Source organism: Prorops nasuta, unplaced genomic scaffold (assembly GCF_024137725.1).
Source record: "Prorops nasuta isolate Cenicafe-Biocafe unplaced genomic scaffold, Cenicafe_Pnas_1.2 PNAS00001, whole genome shotgun sequence".
Taxonomy (NCBI): Eukaryota; Metazoa; Arthropoda; class Insecta; order Hymenoptera; family Bethylidae; genus Prorops; species Prorops nasuta.
Window position 1 is genome coordinate 16,566,718 of NW_027116798.1, and position 19,163 is coordinate 16,585,880.

The 19,163-nt window shown below is 34.9% G+C and overlaps 1 protein-coding gene across 1 annotated transcript in view; it reads left to right on the forward strand.

Annotated features, from left to right (window-relative positions):
- The window catches only part of LOC136774074 (uncharacterized protein KIAA0930 homolog), a 449,327-nt gene that overhangs the window by 371,123 nt on the left and 59,041 nt on the right, over positions 1-19,163 (forward strand). Inside the window, exon 7 of the mRNA XM_066728154.1 lies at positions 14,921-15,070. Coding sequence (XP_066584251.1) covers positions 14,921-15,070 — 150 coding nt within the window. The remainder of the gene's footprint in view (positions 1-14,920; positions 15,071-19,163) is intronic.

Sequence of the window (19,163 nt, forward strand, 5' to 3'; positions counted from 1 at the left end):
TATACAGAAGTTTAATGTTCAACTCAATAGCATCCTCAATGGCCAATTTAATTGCTAACGTTTCACCTGTGAAAATTGAAGCATCGTAATTAATGCTGAATTTCTTGGTTAAATTTAGTTCGGGACTATAGTATGCAACCCCCACTGACTTAGAATCAGGGGATTTACTGGCATCTGTAAAAAAAGAGATCCCAGCCTTATCCCTGTTACCAACGTGCTCCATAAAAACCAATTGAGGAGAATAACTATCTTTAATTGAACGTCCTAATTCAGTATTTATAGTTATAGGAAATTCCAAAATTCTAAACGTATTAATGTCAACAGGAATATTCTCCTTTTGGATAATATATAGAGGACTTATGTACAATTTGAATAGTTCCTTAGAAATCACCGAGAAATCAGGATTATGGAAAATACCGGAATTAGCATCCTTCAAGAATTTAAGGGGAGTCTTTCTAGCTATTCTTCCCACTAAATACCTTTGACATAGCATTCTGGACCTATCTTTAATAAATAGACATTTTGATTCACCAATTATGATATTAGTAGGAGTACTTAATCTGTAACCCATTACCTGTCTGATACAAGCATATTGAATCCTTTCAATCTTAACCCCAATGGATTCACGGTTTGGATAGTAAATGAAAGAATTATAATCAATAATGGACCTTATCAAACTTTTATAAATCCTGAGCAAAATAGAAGGAGAGAGGCCCCACTTAATACTCGACATAAACTTAATTATTTTAAGTCTTTTAAAGCATTTGTTTCTAATAAATTCAATATGAGAAAGAAAATTATACTGATAATCAAGCCAAATACCAAGGAATTTAACTGTAGATGAAGAGCGAATAAGAGAGTTTCCTAATTTTACAGAAGCAATACCAGGTTTGATACCTTTATTATTAAAGTGAACCAATACCGATTTTTCCGGTGAAATATTTAGACCAAGGACCGATACGTTCATACTAATGTTCCTAAAGGCATTTTCCAAGGTAACCCTACTAATTCTTGGAGTTTCAACAACAGTAAACAACGCTATATCATCAGCAAACTGGGATATCATAAGATTGTTAGGAATATTATTAACAATATCACTAACATAAATAATATATAGAAGAGGACTAAGAACCCCACCTTGAGGAAGACCCTTGTAGACTTTTCTAGTAACAGTTGGACAGTTCTTACCTAGAAATTTAACAGTCCTTTCAAAGGTCAAAAATTTAATAAATAAAATTAGATTTTGAGGACAACCAATATTGGCTAGTTTGTCAAGAAGTATATGGGGCAAGACATTATCAAAGGCACTTTTTACATCAAGGAAACAACCTAGAACATCCTGCTTCTTGCTGAAGGCTTTGTTAATAAAAAAGGACATTTCAGCCAGGCTATCAGAACAACACCGACCAGCCCTAAAACCAGCTTGTGAGTCCGGTAGAACTCTAGTATATTCTGCCCACCACTGTAGTCGGTTTTTGATAAGTTTCTCAAATAGTTTACAGATACAGGAAGAGAGAGATATCGGCCTGACTCCCTTATTCACTCCATCTTTAGGAATAAAGAATGTGTGATATACATTCCAAGAACAAGGAAAGGATCCTGAATTAAACATATCATTAAATACCTCAAGCAAAGTGTTTTTAATTGTTTTTGGTAAATTCATCAAACACCGAAAACTAATTCCGTCAGGTCCTGGCTTCGAAGTATGATTGGAATTTTTAATAGCCATCTCAAGTTCAAAGATAGTAAAGGGAGTACTCAGAAAACCATTTTGCGACATTTGTGGCATATATGATGGGTCTACAGGAACCCAAGGGCAGGACAGTACTTCTATAGCATACTTTATCTTTTCTACTTCCGACATAGGTGGATCTGATAAAGTGAAAGTATTTGTACATAAGGAAGCATTTTTAAGAACTTTGACTTTTTTCCAAAGGTAGGAGGACCTTGTATCCTTACCTAAACTATCAATGAATGACCTGTAATCTTGTTTCTTCCGATGCTTAATATATTTTCTAGCCTCCGCAACAGCCTTTTTATATAATATTAGATCTGCTAGTAATTTAGTATGCCTGTACTTATACAGGACAGACTTCCGTAATCTAATCAGTTTATCACAATTTGCATCCCACCATGGGACCGGATTTCTAAAGGAATTTGGATCTTTGGGTTTTGAGGGCTTAGGAGTGCACATTGAAATAGCATCTACAATCACTTCCATAAATCGGTCATATTTTTGTACCGGTGAGAGAGAGTAAAACAGTTTATCATTAAGATTCATATCATAATTATCCAATACCAAATGAAATTTATCCCAATCAGTTTTTTTTGTGGAGATCCCATCTCTGTCAAAGATAAAGACTTTACGAAAAGTAGAAAGAAGAATGGACATCTGGCGATGATCAGATCCTTTCAGATCAGGAAGGACATCAAAAGTAAGCTTATCAAGCAAGCTAGGAGAGATAAAAATTAGATCTATGTTTGATTCATAGCCCTTTAACAAATTAACATAGGTTTTAGTTTTGTCATTAACTAATATAAGATTTGAGTTAGAAAGAGCTGAATATAATCGGTTCCCATTACTGTCATTTTGCGAGCAGTTCCATAGAGAATTATGACTATTAAAATCTCCAACAACCAAACAGGAGGGAAGGCTATCAATTTCCGCAAATAAGTTTTCCCAAGCATTTAATGTGGTAAGAAACCCTGGAACCTTATAGATTGCAACAATGTTTAAACTGGGTACAGTATTTTGTATTGTAAGACCAAATATTTCTATGTCATCCCGAATAATATTTAAGTTAGCTATGAAATCAACAACAAAAGCTTTTCTAATAAGGAATATGATCCCTCCTCCCGGTCTGGCTGTTCTGTCACTTCTATAGGCTACAAACCCAGGAATCTTGAAATCATTTCCTGCTTTAAGCCAAGATTCAACCGCAACAAATATATCATAGTCAGCAAGCTGTTTACATAATTCTAATCTACATTTCGCCAAACCTCTTGGATTCCAATATAAAATCCTTATATTAGATTGCTTTAGCACACACATAATTAATTAGAGTTCGTTAGGTTATCCACATGTACTTCCTTATATCATGGCTCTGTTACATCCATCCAGGAGAGATGATTCTCTAATTTCTTCAAAATTCTTGTTAGCTTGGATTTAATAGAACGCTCAGTTAGAAGAGTGTAAAGTTCCTTCAACATTTTTATCAAATTGGGAAGATCAGTAGTATATCGATTGATGACAGGAACAATATCCGATTTACCAGTGGTCTCTACTAGCAACTGTAAGAGACTAGAATACTCTAATAAGTAATTAGAGGGATTTTCTATTAATAATTGCTTGATTGGTTGTAATTTCTCATCAATATCATTGGAGATATCACCGCCTTTTAGCAGTTTCGTTTGCCTTTTGGAGTCCGTATTAATATCAGTAGAGTTTACAGATTCAAGACTTGAGTTGATATCCAAAACAGAATCATCTGACACAGTAATTTTTTTTTTCCTTGGGTTATGGTTAGTACTGCCAGCTGAACTAATAGAAAGCGGACGTTTATTAGAGTTAGAAGGAGAAATATCCTCAGTATATTCCTGTACACTTTCTACAGTGTTATTCTCATGTTGACGTACTATGATGTCCCCATCAGTTATATTGACCATACCTTCTATACCAGAAGATTTATTGTTCTGTTTACCTGCCTCTTTGTACAGATTAGTAGAAAGGTTATCATTGCTTACATTATTTACAGTATCCATATTCTTAGTGTGAAATATTACATTTGACTCCTTATTATAATTATTACAATTTTTAGCAAGATGACCCTCAGTCTTACATAGAAAACACTTTTGCGTTTCAGAACTTGCAAAAATGGTATAATCAAAACCATCAAATTTTATTCTGAAAACCTCAGGAATCTTGGAAATATCCTCAGGTTTTACAAAAATTTGTCTCCTAAAACTCATTACGTGATTAAATCCCTCATTGCCAATGGCCGCCTTAAGTGTGACAATTTGAGAAGTGCATTTGACATTAATCTCCTTAAGAACTTGCTCAAGAGCAAAATTAGGCAACTCTGTAGGAACATTTGAGAAAACAATTTTCTTATTATTAGAAATCAGAGGCCTAATGGAGACTGAGCGATTATTAATTATAATGGTAGAATATTTGTCTGTCAAATCCTTAACCATTTCCTTAGTGGCTAAATAAATACAAATTCTATTATTAGAAATTCTTGAAGCACTTATTATGTTCTTCTTATCCACCAGGTTACCAATAGCACTGGTATAATCTGATAGGGTCAACTCATCTGAACAATCTAATAGAATACCTTGATCCCTTTTTACTCTTGCTGCGTGAGCATAGCTGATATCTGTAGGAGACTGAACTAAGAAAGATGGAATCAGTTTTTCACTTGCAACTGAGGTTGTCTTAACATGAAGAACAGATTTTTCCATTATCAGGTCTTCCATCTTCATACACTCCAAAGAGTGATGAAAACTAACAAGACCGACTCAGGCAATAATGAAGACACTATACAACTATTACAATAAGCACGCAATACACAAACTTCCAGAATAAAGGTAAACACGTCTTGACACCGTGAAGACCAAAACTCAACTCAAAAATGTAGTGGTTCCTCTTCTTACTTCTTAGTCTGCTTTAACTCAATATCTTACTCCTCCTCCTCCTTCTCCTCCTCTTCCTCCTTCTCTTCTTCCTGCTTCGTATGCTTTGACTCGATATCTTTTTCTTCGTCCTCCTCTAGTTTTTTCTCCTCTTCCTCTCCTTCTTCCTTCTTCGTCTGCTTTGACTCAATATCTTCCTTGGTCTTCTCCGAATCAATATCTTCCTTCTTCCTCTCCTTTGACTCAATATCTTCCTTAATCGGTTTCTCTTCTTCCTTCTTCCCTTTATTTTCAATATCTTCTAAGGTGTGTTCCTCTTCTTCTTTCTCTTTCACTTTATTAAAAAAAATGTAAAAAATATTATGAAAAGATAAGAAAAAATAAATTATAAATAAATATTTTCAGTTTTTATGCAAATAATGATGCATTTTCCTTTCATACTCTTCGAAGTAACGATTGAAAAAATCGTTAATTCGATTGACGTATTCCTCTGTGAATTCTCTGGGAAGAGTAGGTGAAAGAGGAACAATTTCCTCTTGAATCATGATTAATTTACACTTTTCGCAGCTCATTTTTTCTTACTGTGTGCAGCACCGACGACGGTATAAGATTGAATGAAGCTTTGTGGACTTGTTTTCTCCTCTTTATTTCTCAAAATCGTGTTTATACAAATGATTTTTTTTTTCAATGCGTTTGAAAGAATTACATTTTTGCTATTATCCACTTGGCAAAAACTGATACCTCCTCGTACGGACAGTGGATATATTCTTTGTCCAAGTTCTTTACTCGAACGTGTAAATTACAAGGTGTTTTTACAAAATCATATAATTTAATTAAATCCTTAAACTTAGGACAACCATACATTTCTAAATTAATATTTCCCACATTCATACTATTCAACATATTTTTTTCAATAGTCCCTCCCTTGTAGGTTACTACGGGATTCTCGCAGGTTAAGCAATCTCTAATAAAATTTTCAACATCCCCCTGCTCGTATTTCTCGAATCCCGTATCACTGTATTTTATACCATGCACCATATTGAGGAAATACTACATAGTTTATTTTCTTTCTCACTAAGTTTGTTCATAGTCTCACGTAAACGAAAAGATGCGTAAAAAATTTGGTTACTTTTTAAATAAATTATAGCTATATCTTTGTATTTAGGTTCTTTTTTATAAACTAAGAAACCTTCTATATCCATTATGTGAGTTATTCTATGCATTGTTGCGCACGCGCTATTCTCGACGAAGAAAAAAACTGAAATGAAGCCTCCGAAGAAATCTCCGTAGGGAGAAAGTCTTTATCGTTTTATAAAATATAAAGTTACATTTAATAACAAGTCCATTCTTTCTTAATCAAAAAAGATATACCCTCTGCATAATCTCCGTAAGATATTTTTTTCCTATTATATTATACTGTGATGAATCTAAAGGTCACAATCACAATGGGAAAAAACCTTAGAAATTACCCCCTCCCCAAAAAAAAACATTGAATTTAATACGTTTAGCATATCTGTCCCCTCTGATGGAGGGGGAATAGTCCAGGAAATAGAGACAAGTGCGTGCAAAAATTAATACCTGGAAAAAAAAATATGGTTGTATAGGGAATAAAAAATAAAGGTGAGTTTCTATTTCGAGCAACTCGATCCTGAAAGTCGAACTTAACCTAAAAAATCGGCAAAGTTGCAAAAACCTGTTTTTTACAAATAACTCGAAAACTATGGCTCTAATCGTAAAAAGTTAAATCAGAAAGTTGTAGATATTGAATAAATCTATAAATTTTGTTTTATAATAATTATTGCTATCTTTAATACTTTTCGAGTTATATTGCAAAAACCACTAAAAATCGGGTACTCTAGATCTCGTTAACTATCAGAGTTATACACTTCTTATTTTGCATAAATATAGCCTATGACATGCTGAAAAAGTGTTTTTTTGTTTAATTAAAAATTGTTATTATTTTTCGAGATACATCGATTTTTCGGAAAAAAGATGCTCTCTGAAATTGGTTCCTCTTCATCGTAGGGTGGTCATAGAGAATCGATTGCGGGCTAATTTTTTTCCTTAAGAGTTGTACTTTCATGCTATTAAACAATTACAACGAATTTTTGCATTTTGAGTGCTCAAAAAAATGTTTAAACAAATTGTACATTTTTTGCAAGTTTTTTTTACATAACTTGATCAATTTTTAATTAATAAAATTGACTATTGTAGAAACCAATTTCTAACATTTTTTTACAAATTTAAAAAAAAAAAATCAATTTTCTAGGACCTTCTGGAGCCGAGATAACTTTTTTTTTTCGAAAAAATCTAGAATGCTTAATAAACAATTTACAGAAGCGCGCTTTAAGGATGTTGATGTTAAATAGTTATATTTTCAATAAAAAAATACTAAAATACGCTTGCTTGATTTTAAGTCTTAGAAATTAATGAGCTAAGTAAAGCGTGCGAGCGCGGAGCGCGGCAGCTGAAGCGGGCGGCGGAATGGGGAGAGTTCCGCGCGCTCGAACAGAAACCTCATTTAGCGCGTTCAAAACGGATCGCGCTCATAAAAACATTAATATCTCGGCTTCTAACACTCGTACAAAAATCCTTTTGTACTTAATTTGGGGTAGTTCGGCGAGACAAATAAGAATACGCTATTTATTTTTGTCTTTGAAGTTAAACAAACCCGGAATCATTTAATTTTCTCATTAATTATAGTAAATTACCGTGATATTGAAGCCGCAGGATTGTTATACAATAAGTGACATAAAAACCAAAAATATACTTCATAGTAATTTATCTTTAATGTGTACAAAGTATATTTTTGGTTTTTATGTCACTTAATGTATAACAATCCTGCGGCTTCAATATCACGGTAATTTACTATAATTAATGAGAAAATTAAATGATTCCGGGTTTGTTTAACTTCAAAGACAAAAATAAATAGCGTATTCTTATTTGTCTCGCCGAGCTACCCCAAATTAAGTACAAAAGGATTTTTGTACGAGTGTTAGAAGCCGAGATATTAATGTTTTTATGAGCGCGATACGTTTTGAACGCGCTAAATCAGTTTTCTGTTCGAGCGCGCGGAACTCTCCCCACTCCGCCGCCCGCTTCAGCTGCCGCGCTCCGCGCTCGCACGCTTTATTTAGCTCATTAATTTCTAAGACTTAAAATCAAGCAAGCGTATTTTAGTATTTTTTTATTGAAAATATAACTATTTAACATCAACATCCTTAAAGCGCGCTTCTGTAAATTGTTTATTAAGCCTTCTAGATTTTTTCGAAAAAAAAAAGTTATCTCGGCTCCAGAAAGTCCTAGAAAATTGATTTTTTTTTTAAATTTGTAAAAAAATGTTAGAAATTGATTTCTACAATAGTCAATTTTATTAATTAAAAATTGATCAAGTTATGTAAAAAAACCTTGCAAAAAAAATGTACAATTTGTTTAAACATTTTTTTGAGCACTCAAAATGCAAAAATTCGTTGTAATTGTTTAATAGCATGAAAGTACAACTCTTAAGGAAAAAAATTAGCCCGCAATCGATTCTCTATGACCACCCTACGATGAAGAGGAACCAATTTCAGAGAGCATCTTTTTTCCGAAAAATCGATGTATCTCGAAAAATAATAACAATTTTTAATTAAACAAAAAAACACTTTTTCAGCATGTCATAGGCTATATTTATGCAAAATAAGAAGTGTATAACTCTGATAGTTAACGAGATCTAGAGTACCCGATTTTTAGTGGTTTTTGCAATATAACTCGAAAAGTATTAAAGATAGCAATAATTATTATAAAACAAAATTTATAGATTTATTCAATATCTACAACTTTCTGATTTAACTTTTTACGATTAGAGCCATAGTTTTCGAGTTATTTGTAAAAAACAGGTTTTTGCAACTTTGCCAATTTTTTATGTTAAGTTCGACTTTCAGGATCGAGTTGCTCGAAATAGAAACTCACCTTTATTTTTTATTCCCTATACAACCATATTTTTTTTCCAGGTATTAATTTTTGCATATTTAACATTGAGGCGTTCCCTGTTTCTTGGACTAGTTCCCCAGGGAACCAACTGTAGTGTAAGGGTAGCAAAATACTGAAATACTGTACTGTAAATAACTCGAACAAATCGCAAGGCATCATCTGCTCAGTTTTATGAAGTTTAGGATGCGGAAACGGAGAGTGCGTGGATTCTTTTCGGATCGCAAAGGATGTTTGGCGAATCGGGTAAATGATTCGAATGCTGTAAATACGTCAAGACAGATTTATCATATATTTTCCCGTATTAACTATATTCCTTACATACGCTTCAAGACTATGTATTCGAGATCTGTGTTTAATCTACATGTGTTTCGGAGACTTTATCGGAGCCGTGCGTATTCTCCTAAGTTTCATTGGGACAAAATAACCAACTATACTTTCCGAACATTAATCAAGGCCCTTCTCAAGGCAGGTGTCTCTCCTGCGAACCTTATGCGAAAAACTGCAACGAAAACTGTACTTCCGAGGGATGAGTCGAACGAAATAGCTCCTTTCGGGGAGAATATTTTCGGGACTCTATCTCTTGCGGAACACTATAAAAACCGAAAGATCGGGGACGAACGAAGTAGCTCCTTTTGGGGGAGAATTCACCCTCGGGCCCCACGATCTACGATAATTAATCGCCACTAAACGCAAAACTACGTTATCTTCGACCCAAAATCGCTTATTCGAAGGACACGAACTGCCGACCAAAACGCATAGCTACAATAGGCTGGAAAGTATAATTTTCCGATACGGTAGACGGTAGCTTAAAATGTAAAGTTAAAAGATATCTACAAAATCGTCATATTTTGCGTAACCAAATATATACACATTAACGAACTCTAACAAATAGCTCATGATCTTACTTCCGTATATCGAGTTCAGTATAAGATTCTGCACTATTATTCTCGATGTTTGACTACTCTCAGATCTTGCCCGCACTTCTGAGTTATGCTACAGTCTTTATCCTTTTCCTCGCGAAATAGTCGATTCGTAGTATCGCCAAGACGCAATTCACGCTAACCTTTCAAGCCAAAATTGGCTGCAGAAGAGCAGGCAGACGAGGATGAGCAGGTGACGACGACGACGAGCGGCAGGCGAGCAGGCAGGCGGCGAAGGCGAGCGAGCAGGCAGGCGACGACGAAGACAAAGACGACTACGAAGGCGAGCAGAAAGGCGACTAGGGCGAGCAGGGGAGCGGCGACGAAGTCGAGCCGGTGACGACGAACAACTGCGAGCAGGTTACGACGATGGCGAAGGCGAGCAAGCGACAATGAAGGCGTCGAAGACGAGCAGGCAGGCGAGCACGCAAGCGACGATGGCGAGCAGGAAGGCGATGAGTATCAAAAGCTCACGTCCGAACGGTTCCAGGACTAAAGTACGAGTGTCGAACGATAAATCAGTTTCCGTCAAGGTCGAAGTAGCGGGATCTATCCCCAATTCCAGGTCTTCTATGATTCTCATTGGCTGGGATCCGTTCTGGTTGGATCGCACCAATTACTTCAAAAATCCGTATAAATCCGAAATTTCGAATTTATGGTATATACGGTACGCGACTATTCCCCGGTTGGAACTTATAACATAGGTCTTATGGTCGAAGACTGTTCGCGACTATATTTTCAATATGTCAATCATATTGGTTTATTCGCCAAGCTCCACTATAAGGCCTGTTTATAAATATTATGGCCTTGACGAAACCCCCATGCTATACAGAATTAATATGATCTTTAGATGTGCTTTATAGATAATATATATTTTTGTGCCCATGCACGACGACCAGCGCAGTGCAGGGTCACAAGATATAATATATATTCGAGAGCGCCGCATAATTGAACGCTGTAAGTTGCGCGAAGGCTGCTAACGGTTATTACTCACTATTATGACTCATTACCTTTATATTTCCTTGAAGTTTCGTATACCTTTTGATATACGAAAGAATATAACCAGATGTACCCGCGTTTGACACATATGAAGAGACCTAAAGCTTATTGCACGCACCGAGGATCGACGATTGGTGTGAGGATAAAAGTTCTGTTAGCCAAACTTTGAACGCGTTTTTCTCGAAACCACGTTTTCTCGGTCGGCCCGGGCATAACAGATTTTCTATTGAACCGATCGGGCTGCAATTTTTACAGGTTGTTCTACACATCTGTAATTCTGGCCTGAGCTAGATTCATTTTTTTTCATCCATTATTTTTCAAGTTACAGCCCAATTTACACTAAAAAAATTGTACCTTTTTTTGTAAGTACGCCATTTTGTTATTTTTCAACCAAATTAATTTTGTCTAGTTCCAGCCAGAATGACAATCCTACTGAACAATAATCCATTGCATTTTTTTATTTTCGATTACCCAAACTGGAGATACCTCACGCGCCAGCAGTACATTATTTTTTTCACCTACTTTGAACCCATATAATTTAAATAAAATATCGTAAAAATTAAAAAAAATATATATTTTTGTATAATTCAATATAGTATTAATAACATATAAAATTTTCAGAGTTTTTGCACTTCATTTAGGTAGTCAAAAAAATTCCCGAAGAATACCTTGCAAAATCGGTCGATTTACTAGATTACTACCTTAAATGATGAAGATATGATTATTACCATAAATGTATTCAAATCTTGTAAGCTTAAACTAAAATTGATTTCTCTAGATGCGTCGATAATATATTGCTTCATTTCTATGGAAAAAAATGATGTAAAACGCTCTACAGGGTTACTTTCTTGGATTTTCTTTTTTGTAGATTCCTTCAATAAAATTTCGTCCTTGGTATTGTCAAGATACTTTTTTCCCTTTCAATCCAATTAAAAACATGATTCCCTTCCAATTAACTTTCATCTTCTGTATAAGTTTTACCTAAGCTTCGTTATAATTCATATTACCAATATTATCATCTGAATCAGCATCAGAATATACTGCATTAGAGCCAGAATTATCAGGATTTGGAACAGTAATTATTGCATCCCAAGTGGCATTTGATATATCTATTTCGTACATTACAGTGGAGGAAACAGAACGTCTTTTACGATTTTGCGACATCCTAATAATTATTATAATAAATGGCTGACAGAAATATAAATGTGGAATAATTCTAATCGATTCACGAAAAAATATAGAATCAGTATATACAGTCAATGCCTCTTATCCTTTGATTATAAAATATATCATTTGAACGCAAATAGCAAGAAACATTACCATCAACTAAACTACAATTATTCATACTCTTATGCGAGACTAACAAGTATTAGAACAGAGTTCAAATATCAAATATTGTAAATTATTCTTTAGATAAGTATATGATAGCGCACAAGTAGCAAAACTTACAAAAAATACTACCTAAAAGTGACGTAGTGATAGGATTCCATTAGAACTAATATTAAGTAATTTTTTTCTCGGAAACTATTGAGTTTAATAAAAATTATTTAAGAACAAAAATACCTTAGAATCGATCAAAGAATACCCCCAAATTTTTGCAGACTAGAAAAACAAATTTGAGAAATTTCAATTTTTCTAATATTAGGAAAAATTAAAGATGTTCTCTAAAAATTTTCAAAAAATTTGTGTGTATTCTCTAATTGATTCTAAGGTATTTTTGTTCTTAGATAATTTGTACTAATCTAAATAGTTTCCGCGAGACAAAATTAGTTTAGGTTTTTGTAGAGCATTTATATTCTGGCCGCCATATTGTAAAAAGGAGTGATTCAAAACTTTCAAAAAAAAGTTTGATTTATACTTCAATTATTCCGATCAACACTGACCATAATTGCAACACGATTACTTTGGGGTAACATAGTAAAAAAACATTTGTGTCGAAATTTTTCTCGTTTTTCATTATTTAAACGGCCATATTTTTTCCCCTTGATATGTCATCAAAATTTTGACCCCGGATAATTAAAGAGCATAAATTTATACGTAAGAATATGTAAAATAAAATTGTTTCAATGTTGAAAACACATAAAATAATCGCGTTGAAAGTGTGCACCAAAATCGGGACGCTTGGGCGTTAATGGGTTAATAAGCAATGTTAACTCTAGGTTTAACTTACAACAGTTAATAAGTAGAATAATTTCAGTAATTACATTAGCTGATGAAATTAAATAGTATAGCTAGTATGATATTTAAATTTATAAATATAAGTTGTAGAAATAGTTATTATCTGGTACTAAAACGAAATTAATGGTTTCAAAATTGATAAGATATTTGTAAAAGTCATGTACCGTACATCGTCTTAAGAAAATATAACCATCAAGTTGTCTAAAATATAATGACAATGTGTTTTTTATTATATGTGCTGTATGAGATAACTGTAAAAGCATCTTTCAGTTAAAAATTAAAAAAATCTTAGCGAATAGTGTATAATGAGTTTAACCGTTGTCAAAAGGCATGTTAAATAGTATATTTAGTACCTAAAATAATCTGCTAGATATTGGACAATAAATCTCTATAGATAAAACACACATTGCACATTTTTATTTTTTTTGGTTTTTATCCATTTTGCAGTTATTAAAATCTGTATATCAAAGTGTAATGAATTTAAATCTACATTGAAACACTCTAATTTGTGCACAAAAACTGGTAGATTGCAAACTTCATACGTAAGAGCATCTCCTCCGAAATATAAAAAATGGACTAACTTTCCAGGAATATTATGTAAATACAGAGTTTTGCAGCCTCTTTTTCCTTTCGAAATGTTTATAAACTGCTTATCAAACAGTGTATGTAAAGATCAATAAATCTCCAAAATTTGAGAGAATTGAAAAGATCCTTCCCTTCTCTTATCGCACAATAAGAAATCTAAAAATATCATGAATATGCAAAATTTGAAAATGATTTTCCATCATCTAATGGTTTCCAGGAGATTTAATCAGTCATTTTCCTATGTAGTACAGCTAAAACTATAATGAAATGCTATACCTTTCCCACAACAACTGCTAAAATATAAATTTAATTTATAAACAGACCCTGTAAAAATATGACAAATTGACTAAATTTGCATCAATCATATATAACTTCCGGGCTTTGCAACTCCTTCTATCGTCAAGGTTTATTAAATAATCTTAAGATAGTATATGAAGGTCCATTAAAGATTGTGTAAATTTTCTTGTTACAGATAATAATGTCTATTCTATTTTTTACACTTGGTCATACATAATTACAAACCTTATGTGTTGATAATAAATTTACCTAATCAAAAATTATATAACATTTTTAAATATAATAGTGATACTTAAAGTTTTCCAAATGAGGCTTTCGAAAATTAATTATTTTTTTAATACACAGAATAATACTAAACATATTTGTAAATGCATATTGAGAGGCCACATTATTAAATTAATGCTTAGATTAAATAAGTATTACTCTTTAGAATGTTAGGAAGTTCCGAAAGTTCCCTTATATTCTGGATCAGTTAAAACAGTAACATTTTATTTACGTCCTATATTTTTACAAAACAATATGAGATCTCATAAAAAAACAAGCTCCGACTGTAAAAAAAACGTCATGTACATAAATCGTGTAGCGTATATAACAAAATAAAATAAAATGTTCTAATTAAAAAAATGGGTGAAATCCAAATGTCAGGCAAGTATGGCTACTGTAGGAGATAGTGTGTGTGTGTGTGTGTATCGTCGTTTTCGTGCTATAGGATGGTATAAGAGTTTAGCAAAGAATGTAAAGAGTAAAGTTCGTCTAACGGTAACCGTATCAGTTTCCCGCAGCGTACATATTTATACAGTGTTAAAAATTAAGATTTCGAAAAAACAATAACAAAAAAAGGTACTTGCCAGGCCTGTTGTTTGCAATGGTATTAAATAGCTACGTTTGGAAATTATGAAAAGCAACGCTTGTATTATAAGATAGCGACTTATGTATGAACATTACGGGCTCGGCAAGTAGCTTTTTTTGTTACTGTTTTTTCCGAAATCTTAACTTTTATCACTATAAAAATATGTACGCTGCGGGAAATTGATTCGGTTACCTTTAGGCTAACTTTAATCTTTACATTTTCTGCTAAACTCTAATATCATTCTACAGCACGAAGGCAGCGATTCAATTTCCTACAGTGTACTTGCCTAACATTTGGATTTCATTCATTTTTTTAATTGGAACATTTTATTTTATTTTGTTATATACGCTACATGATTCATGTACTTGCCGTTTTTTTACAGGCGGAGTTTGCTTTTTGTAGGATAAATCAGACTTCACAATTAATTAGTAAAATTCGTACAGCCTCCAAAGTTTTATCGAAATTAATTTGTTTAATTTTAATTTAGAGCTAAATGATGGTGCATACAATCCGCTCTGGACAATGCGAGGATTTAGTCAGACATTTCATTTTTGGAAGGAAACAAAAAGAGCCCAGTCTATACCTATGAATGCCTTTGTAACGTATATCACTTTACCATGGTGGAACATAGTCAAAGGTAGGTTACCAAATATTTATTTATATTACCTTAATCCTTATGTACGCACTTAACATTTACCACGTTATTGTATTATTAGGTAATGGTGATTGAATGAAAAATGTTTCTGGGATCTTATTTTTGCTTGCAAATGAAATAGATTTAATCTATATTTCTAGTAATGCAGTTATAAAAAATTTAAAGTTTTGGATACTTGTGTTTTTGGCGAACCTTTTTTGTGTAATTATTTCCGTTGAAACCAAATTCTTTATCAAACTTTCTGTTCTACATTAAATTTATTAAATATTTGAGCATTTTTGGGCAAAAAAGACGATTTATATTTTTAACGTTCCCACAAGTCGTTACCAAATTTAGGTTGCCAAATTTTACTGTTCTTTTTCTCATGTAATTTTTGCCGTTGAAACCAATAGTTGATCATTTTCGTGATATTTAAGTGCTTTAATGTGAACACGGCAGTTTTTCATTGTTTCTAACGATACATATTGTTGGTAACAGTACTCATTTAGCGCCAATTTATGTTTGTTACGTAATAAAATATTAGAGAGGTTTCATAAAAAGTTTAGATTAAGACACAATTTCATTTATAACTCCTTATTTACGTCATTATGAATTTTTAATATTTGAAATGATTTTATCAGGGTCTGTAACCTAAAAGGTTTAGGTTGATGGTATGCGGAAAGGATCCGGGGGTATATCTTCTGTTGCACCCCTTACACCCTACAAAATCTGTAGCGTTTGACGAAGGGGTACAGGTGTGCGGGGAGGTTTCCTCTTTTCCATGACATCTCACTCATGGCTACCTTGGTCCCTAGATTTCTTCATGGCTCTTCAGAATACTAACCTTCCCTCTCCATTTAATAAGTCTTGTAATGTTGCATTCCCCAACCTGGCTACGAATTCGATATTCAAATCCTTGGCTGAGGAATTCAAAAGGAAGCATTTGCAAACTGTAAATCTGGAAATTGCAAATTTGAAAATCTTTCAAATTCTCTACAACTCCGGAACTAAATGAGTTAATACTAAAGGACTTTTATTTATGTTAACAAAACGGAACTATATATAAACTATCAAAAACTTAAATTCCTAACGTAATTCGTAATATCAAAGAATGGAAATAAATTTTACAAAATATTGTTTTCAAGATAGCAAAAAATAATTTAGACAAACTTTGGTCTGGCAAACCTAACTCAAATAGGCTAATTTCACTCAAAAGCTAATGCCTCATAAACTACTAAGCTTAACTAAAGGTTGGGCGCCAGGTCTTTCAATTCCACTCAAAATGCTAAATTAACTCAACATTCACAAGGACTAAAATCTGGAATTAAACGCATAATCTGAAATTAAATGTTTAAAAGTAAAGTCTATACCGACATTAGAGAACGGTTCCACCTCAAATCTTAGTTTTCAAAAAACAGCGTTATTTAGGGACCGATTTTCAAATTTGGGGTAGTCTTGTATTCGGTAAAATAGCAGCTTTGGGAGAAAACAAAGAAATTTTGAAAAATAGCTAAAAAAAGATATGGAGATTAATTAATAAATATTAAAATTTAATTAAGCAATAATTTAAAGATTTACCTGTTTTATCCCAAAGGCGTTAATTTGCTGATTCCAAAATGCCCGCAAAATCGAAAATCGGTTCACAAATAACGCTGTAGTTTCTGTCCAAAGACACGTAATGTCGGAAAACAGAACACTTACAATTATAATTTTTACCCAAAAGAGGGCACTGTAAATTCACAATTTTGTAAAGAAAAGCATTCAAAACAAATTACGGCTTCCTAGAATTATTATTACATACATTATTTGCGAATGCTGAAACTGATCCTACACAAGGAGAGCGATGCCTCATTAATTACACATTCAGCTAAAACCACAACAACGACGCTATGACTAATAATATAGATGCAAAAAATGTATGAATCTAACAGAGCGACGTTTGGAAAATGTTAAATGTAGTGATTTCTGCTTCCTATTTATCAGGCAAAAAATCTCAAATACATTCAACGATATAAGAAGATATAATGATAAAAATCAAAGTATAGATGCTGTTGTATAGTGTAACATTGCGTTCCCGCAGCGTTACAATAGCTGCCATTTAGCGCATTGCTAATCTCAAGCGCTAGATAGGCGGGTCGCGTGCGAACTAGGCAGTTATCAACCGATGAGTTATTGATCTAGTATCGATAACATGTCGGCTCCCTAATATCAGGCGATGGGTGTAGCGGGGCAGCGGCGTGACAGGCGCAAGGCCTTACCTACTCCCGCGAGCTGCCCCTACACACGTAGTTTGGATGTCGATAGAGACACACAGTACCTGGAGTCAAAAGTGCCCCGCCGCTGAAATTAAGTGCGACCCCACTGACAGCCGCCACGGAAGGAGATAGAACAAGTGAAGCGACTGCCAGGGAGCAACGAATCCATATCGGACGACGGGACACCCTAGCTCTTCGGGCCACCATAAAAGGGCGGCAGACGAGAGAGAGAGAGAGAGAGAGAACAAGACAGCCAGCCAATTGTAAGCTGAAGTTAGGGTGATTATTCGTTTCGTGTAAAAGTCCTGTGACGTCCTGAGGTGTGCTAGGGCTTTAGGGCTCGTAGCACCGATCGGTCTTATAGGGAACCGCTGGCCCTGTTCACCTGTCTCGAGTGTAACGTAGGGGTCAGCCACCTTGCCGAATCAAAGTAGATCGCACGCGTCCATGTGCAATAGCGGTAGTATTGCACATTGCTGACGCCCGGACTTCTTTTCCGGAAATGCGTCAAACCTTGGGCGTCGGCCGTGGATGTGGAGACCTTTTGGTTGCCATGTGTCGAAAGATCATGGCGCTACTGACGATACATGAGCTATTAAGCCTCCTACATATATGCGAGTTCCGCGACCCTCGAGTTGAGTCTTATTCGGTGCAAGCTTAGCCGCTGCCGCATCATCCGCGTTCCAAGGTCGTAACTCTAATGTTCGTTCCACGGGAGCAGAGTACTCCACTTTATTCTAATAAACCTCTTTCCCAATCGCCGTGTACTGGTAGTTAAGTCTAGTAATATTCAATCCGAACCAAGTCGTGTAGTAATCATCGCGAGTGTGCATCTTTCAGTCGTGCCTAACACGTACCGTTCTGAAAGATAACAACAACTGCAACGAACTGATCATAGAAAATTAGTGCGAGTAACCCACAACCATAAGAGAGTCTAGTCTCTCTAATAGTTGTGACGTATAGTTAATAAGCCTGCGAATGCTGTTGCAGCATAATTAGCGTTTACTGTAAGTACAATTGTAATACTTGAAAATACATAGTTTTGTGTAAAATCTGCTGTTCCAACGTATGTTTATACATACTATTATTTAACCTGAATCTTGCCAATTCATTACATTCTTGCCGCTCGAAGTGTAATATTTTAGTTCATTGTACTGTGAGTCGCAAAGCTCAATCGGCGTTTCTACTGACCCAGACTGTAGTGTCAAGTCAGCCGAAACTCGACCGATAGGCGGCCACGACTCCCCAGTACGTAACACGGGTAAGCGGGCAACCTAGCGAAGTGGTCATTCCGTCGGACTTATAACGAAAATCTTATTGTGTAGAGGCACGAATTAGCAAAAGTGTTCGCGATTAAATAGATTCGTTGTGAGTTTGACCGTTGACAGGATCGTTCTCTTGAGTCGGTTCAAGGCCGCGGACTTAGTACAATTTCCGTGAGAAGTCGCGACCTTAGACTCCAAACCAAAACAATCCGGGTCGTTGTGTGGTTGAGTACGCGAGAACGGAGTAAGTACGAATAAACGTCGAGTAATGCGCACGCGCGGGAATAGGAACTCATCCACGTAGCGTCGCGTAATAGTTAGCTCAAGGATCCACCGGTGGCGCGCAGAGTACCGCGCGACTCGGTGAAGTGTATCGCGAACGCCGACTAGTGGCTCGAGTGCGAAGCTAGGTACTACGTCATCGGGGCTTCAGCCGCGTTCGCACGACTTAGGCCGCGCCCACATTCAGGACTTCGGGTTAGCCTAGCTACACCGTGTAAGCAAATATTTTATCATACTGATTACAACGAGGATAATAAAGATAGTTTAACCGGAATTGAAGGAGTACCATTATTA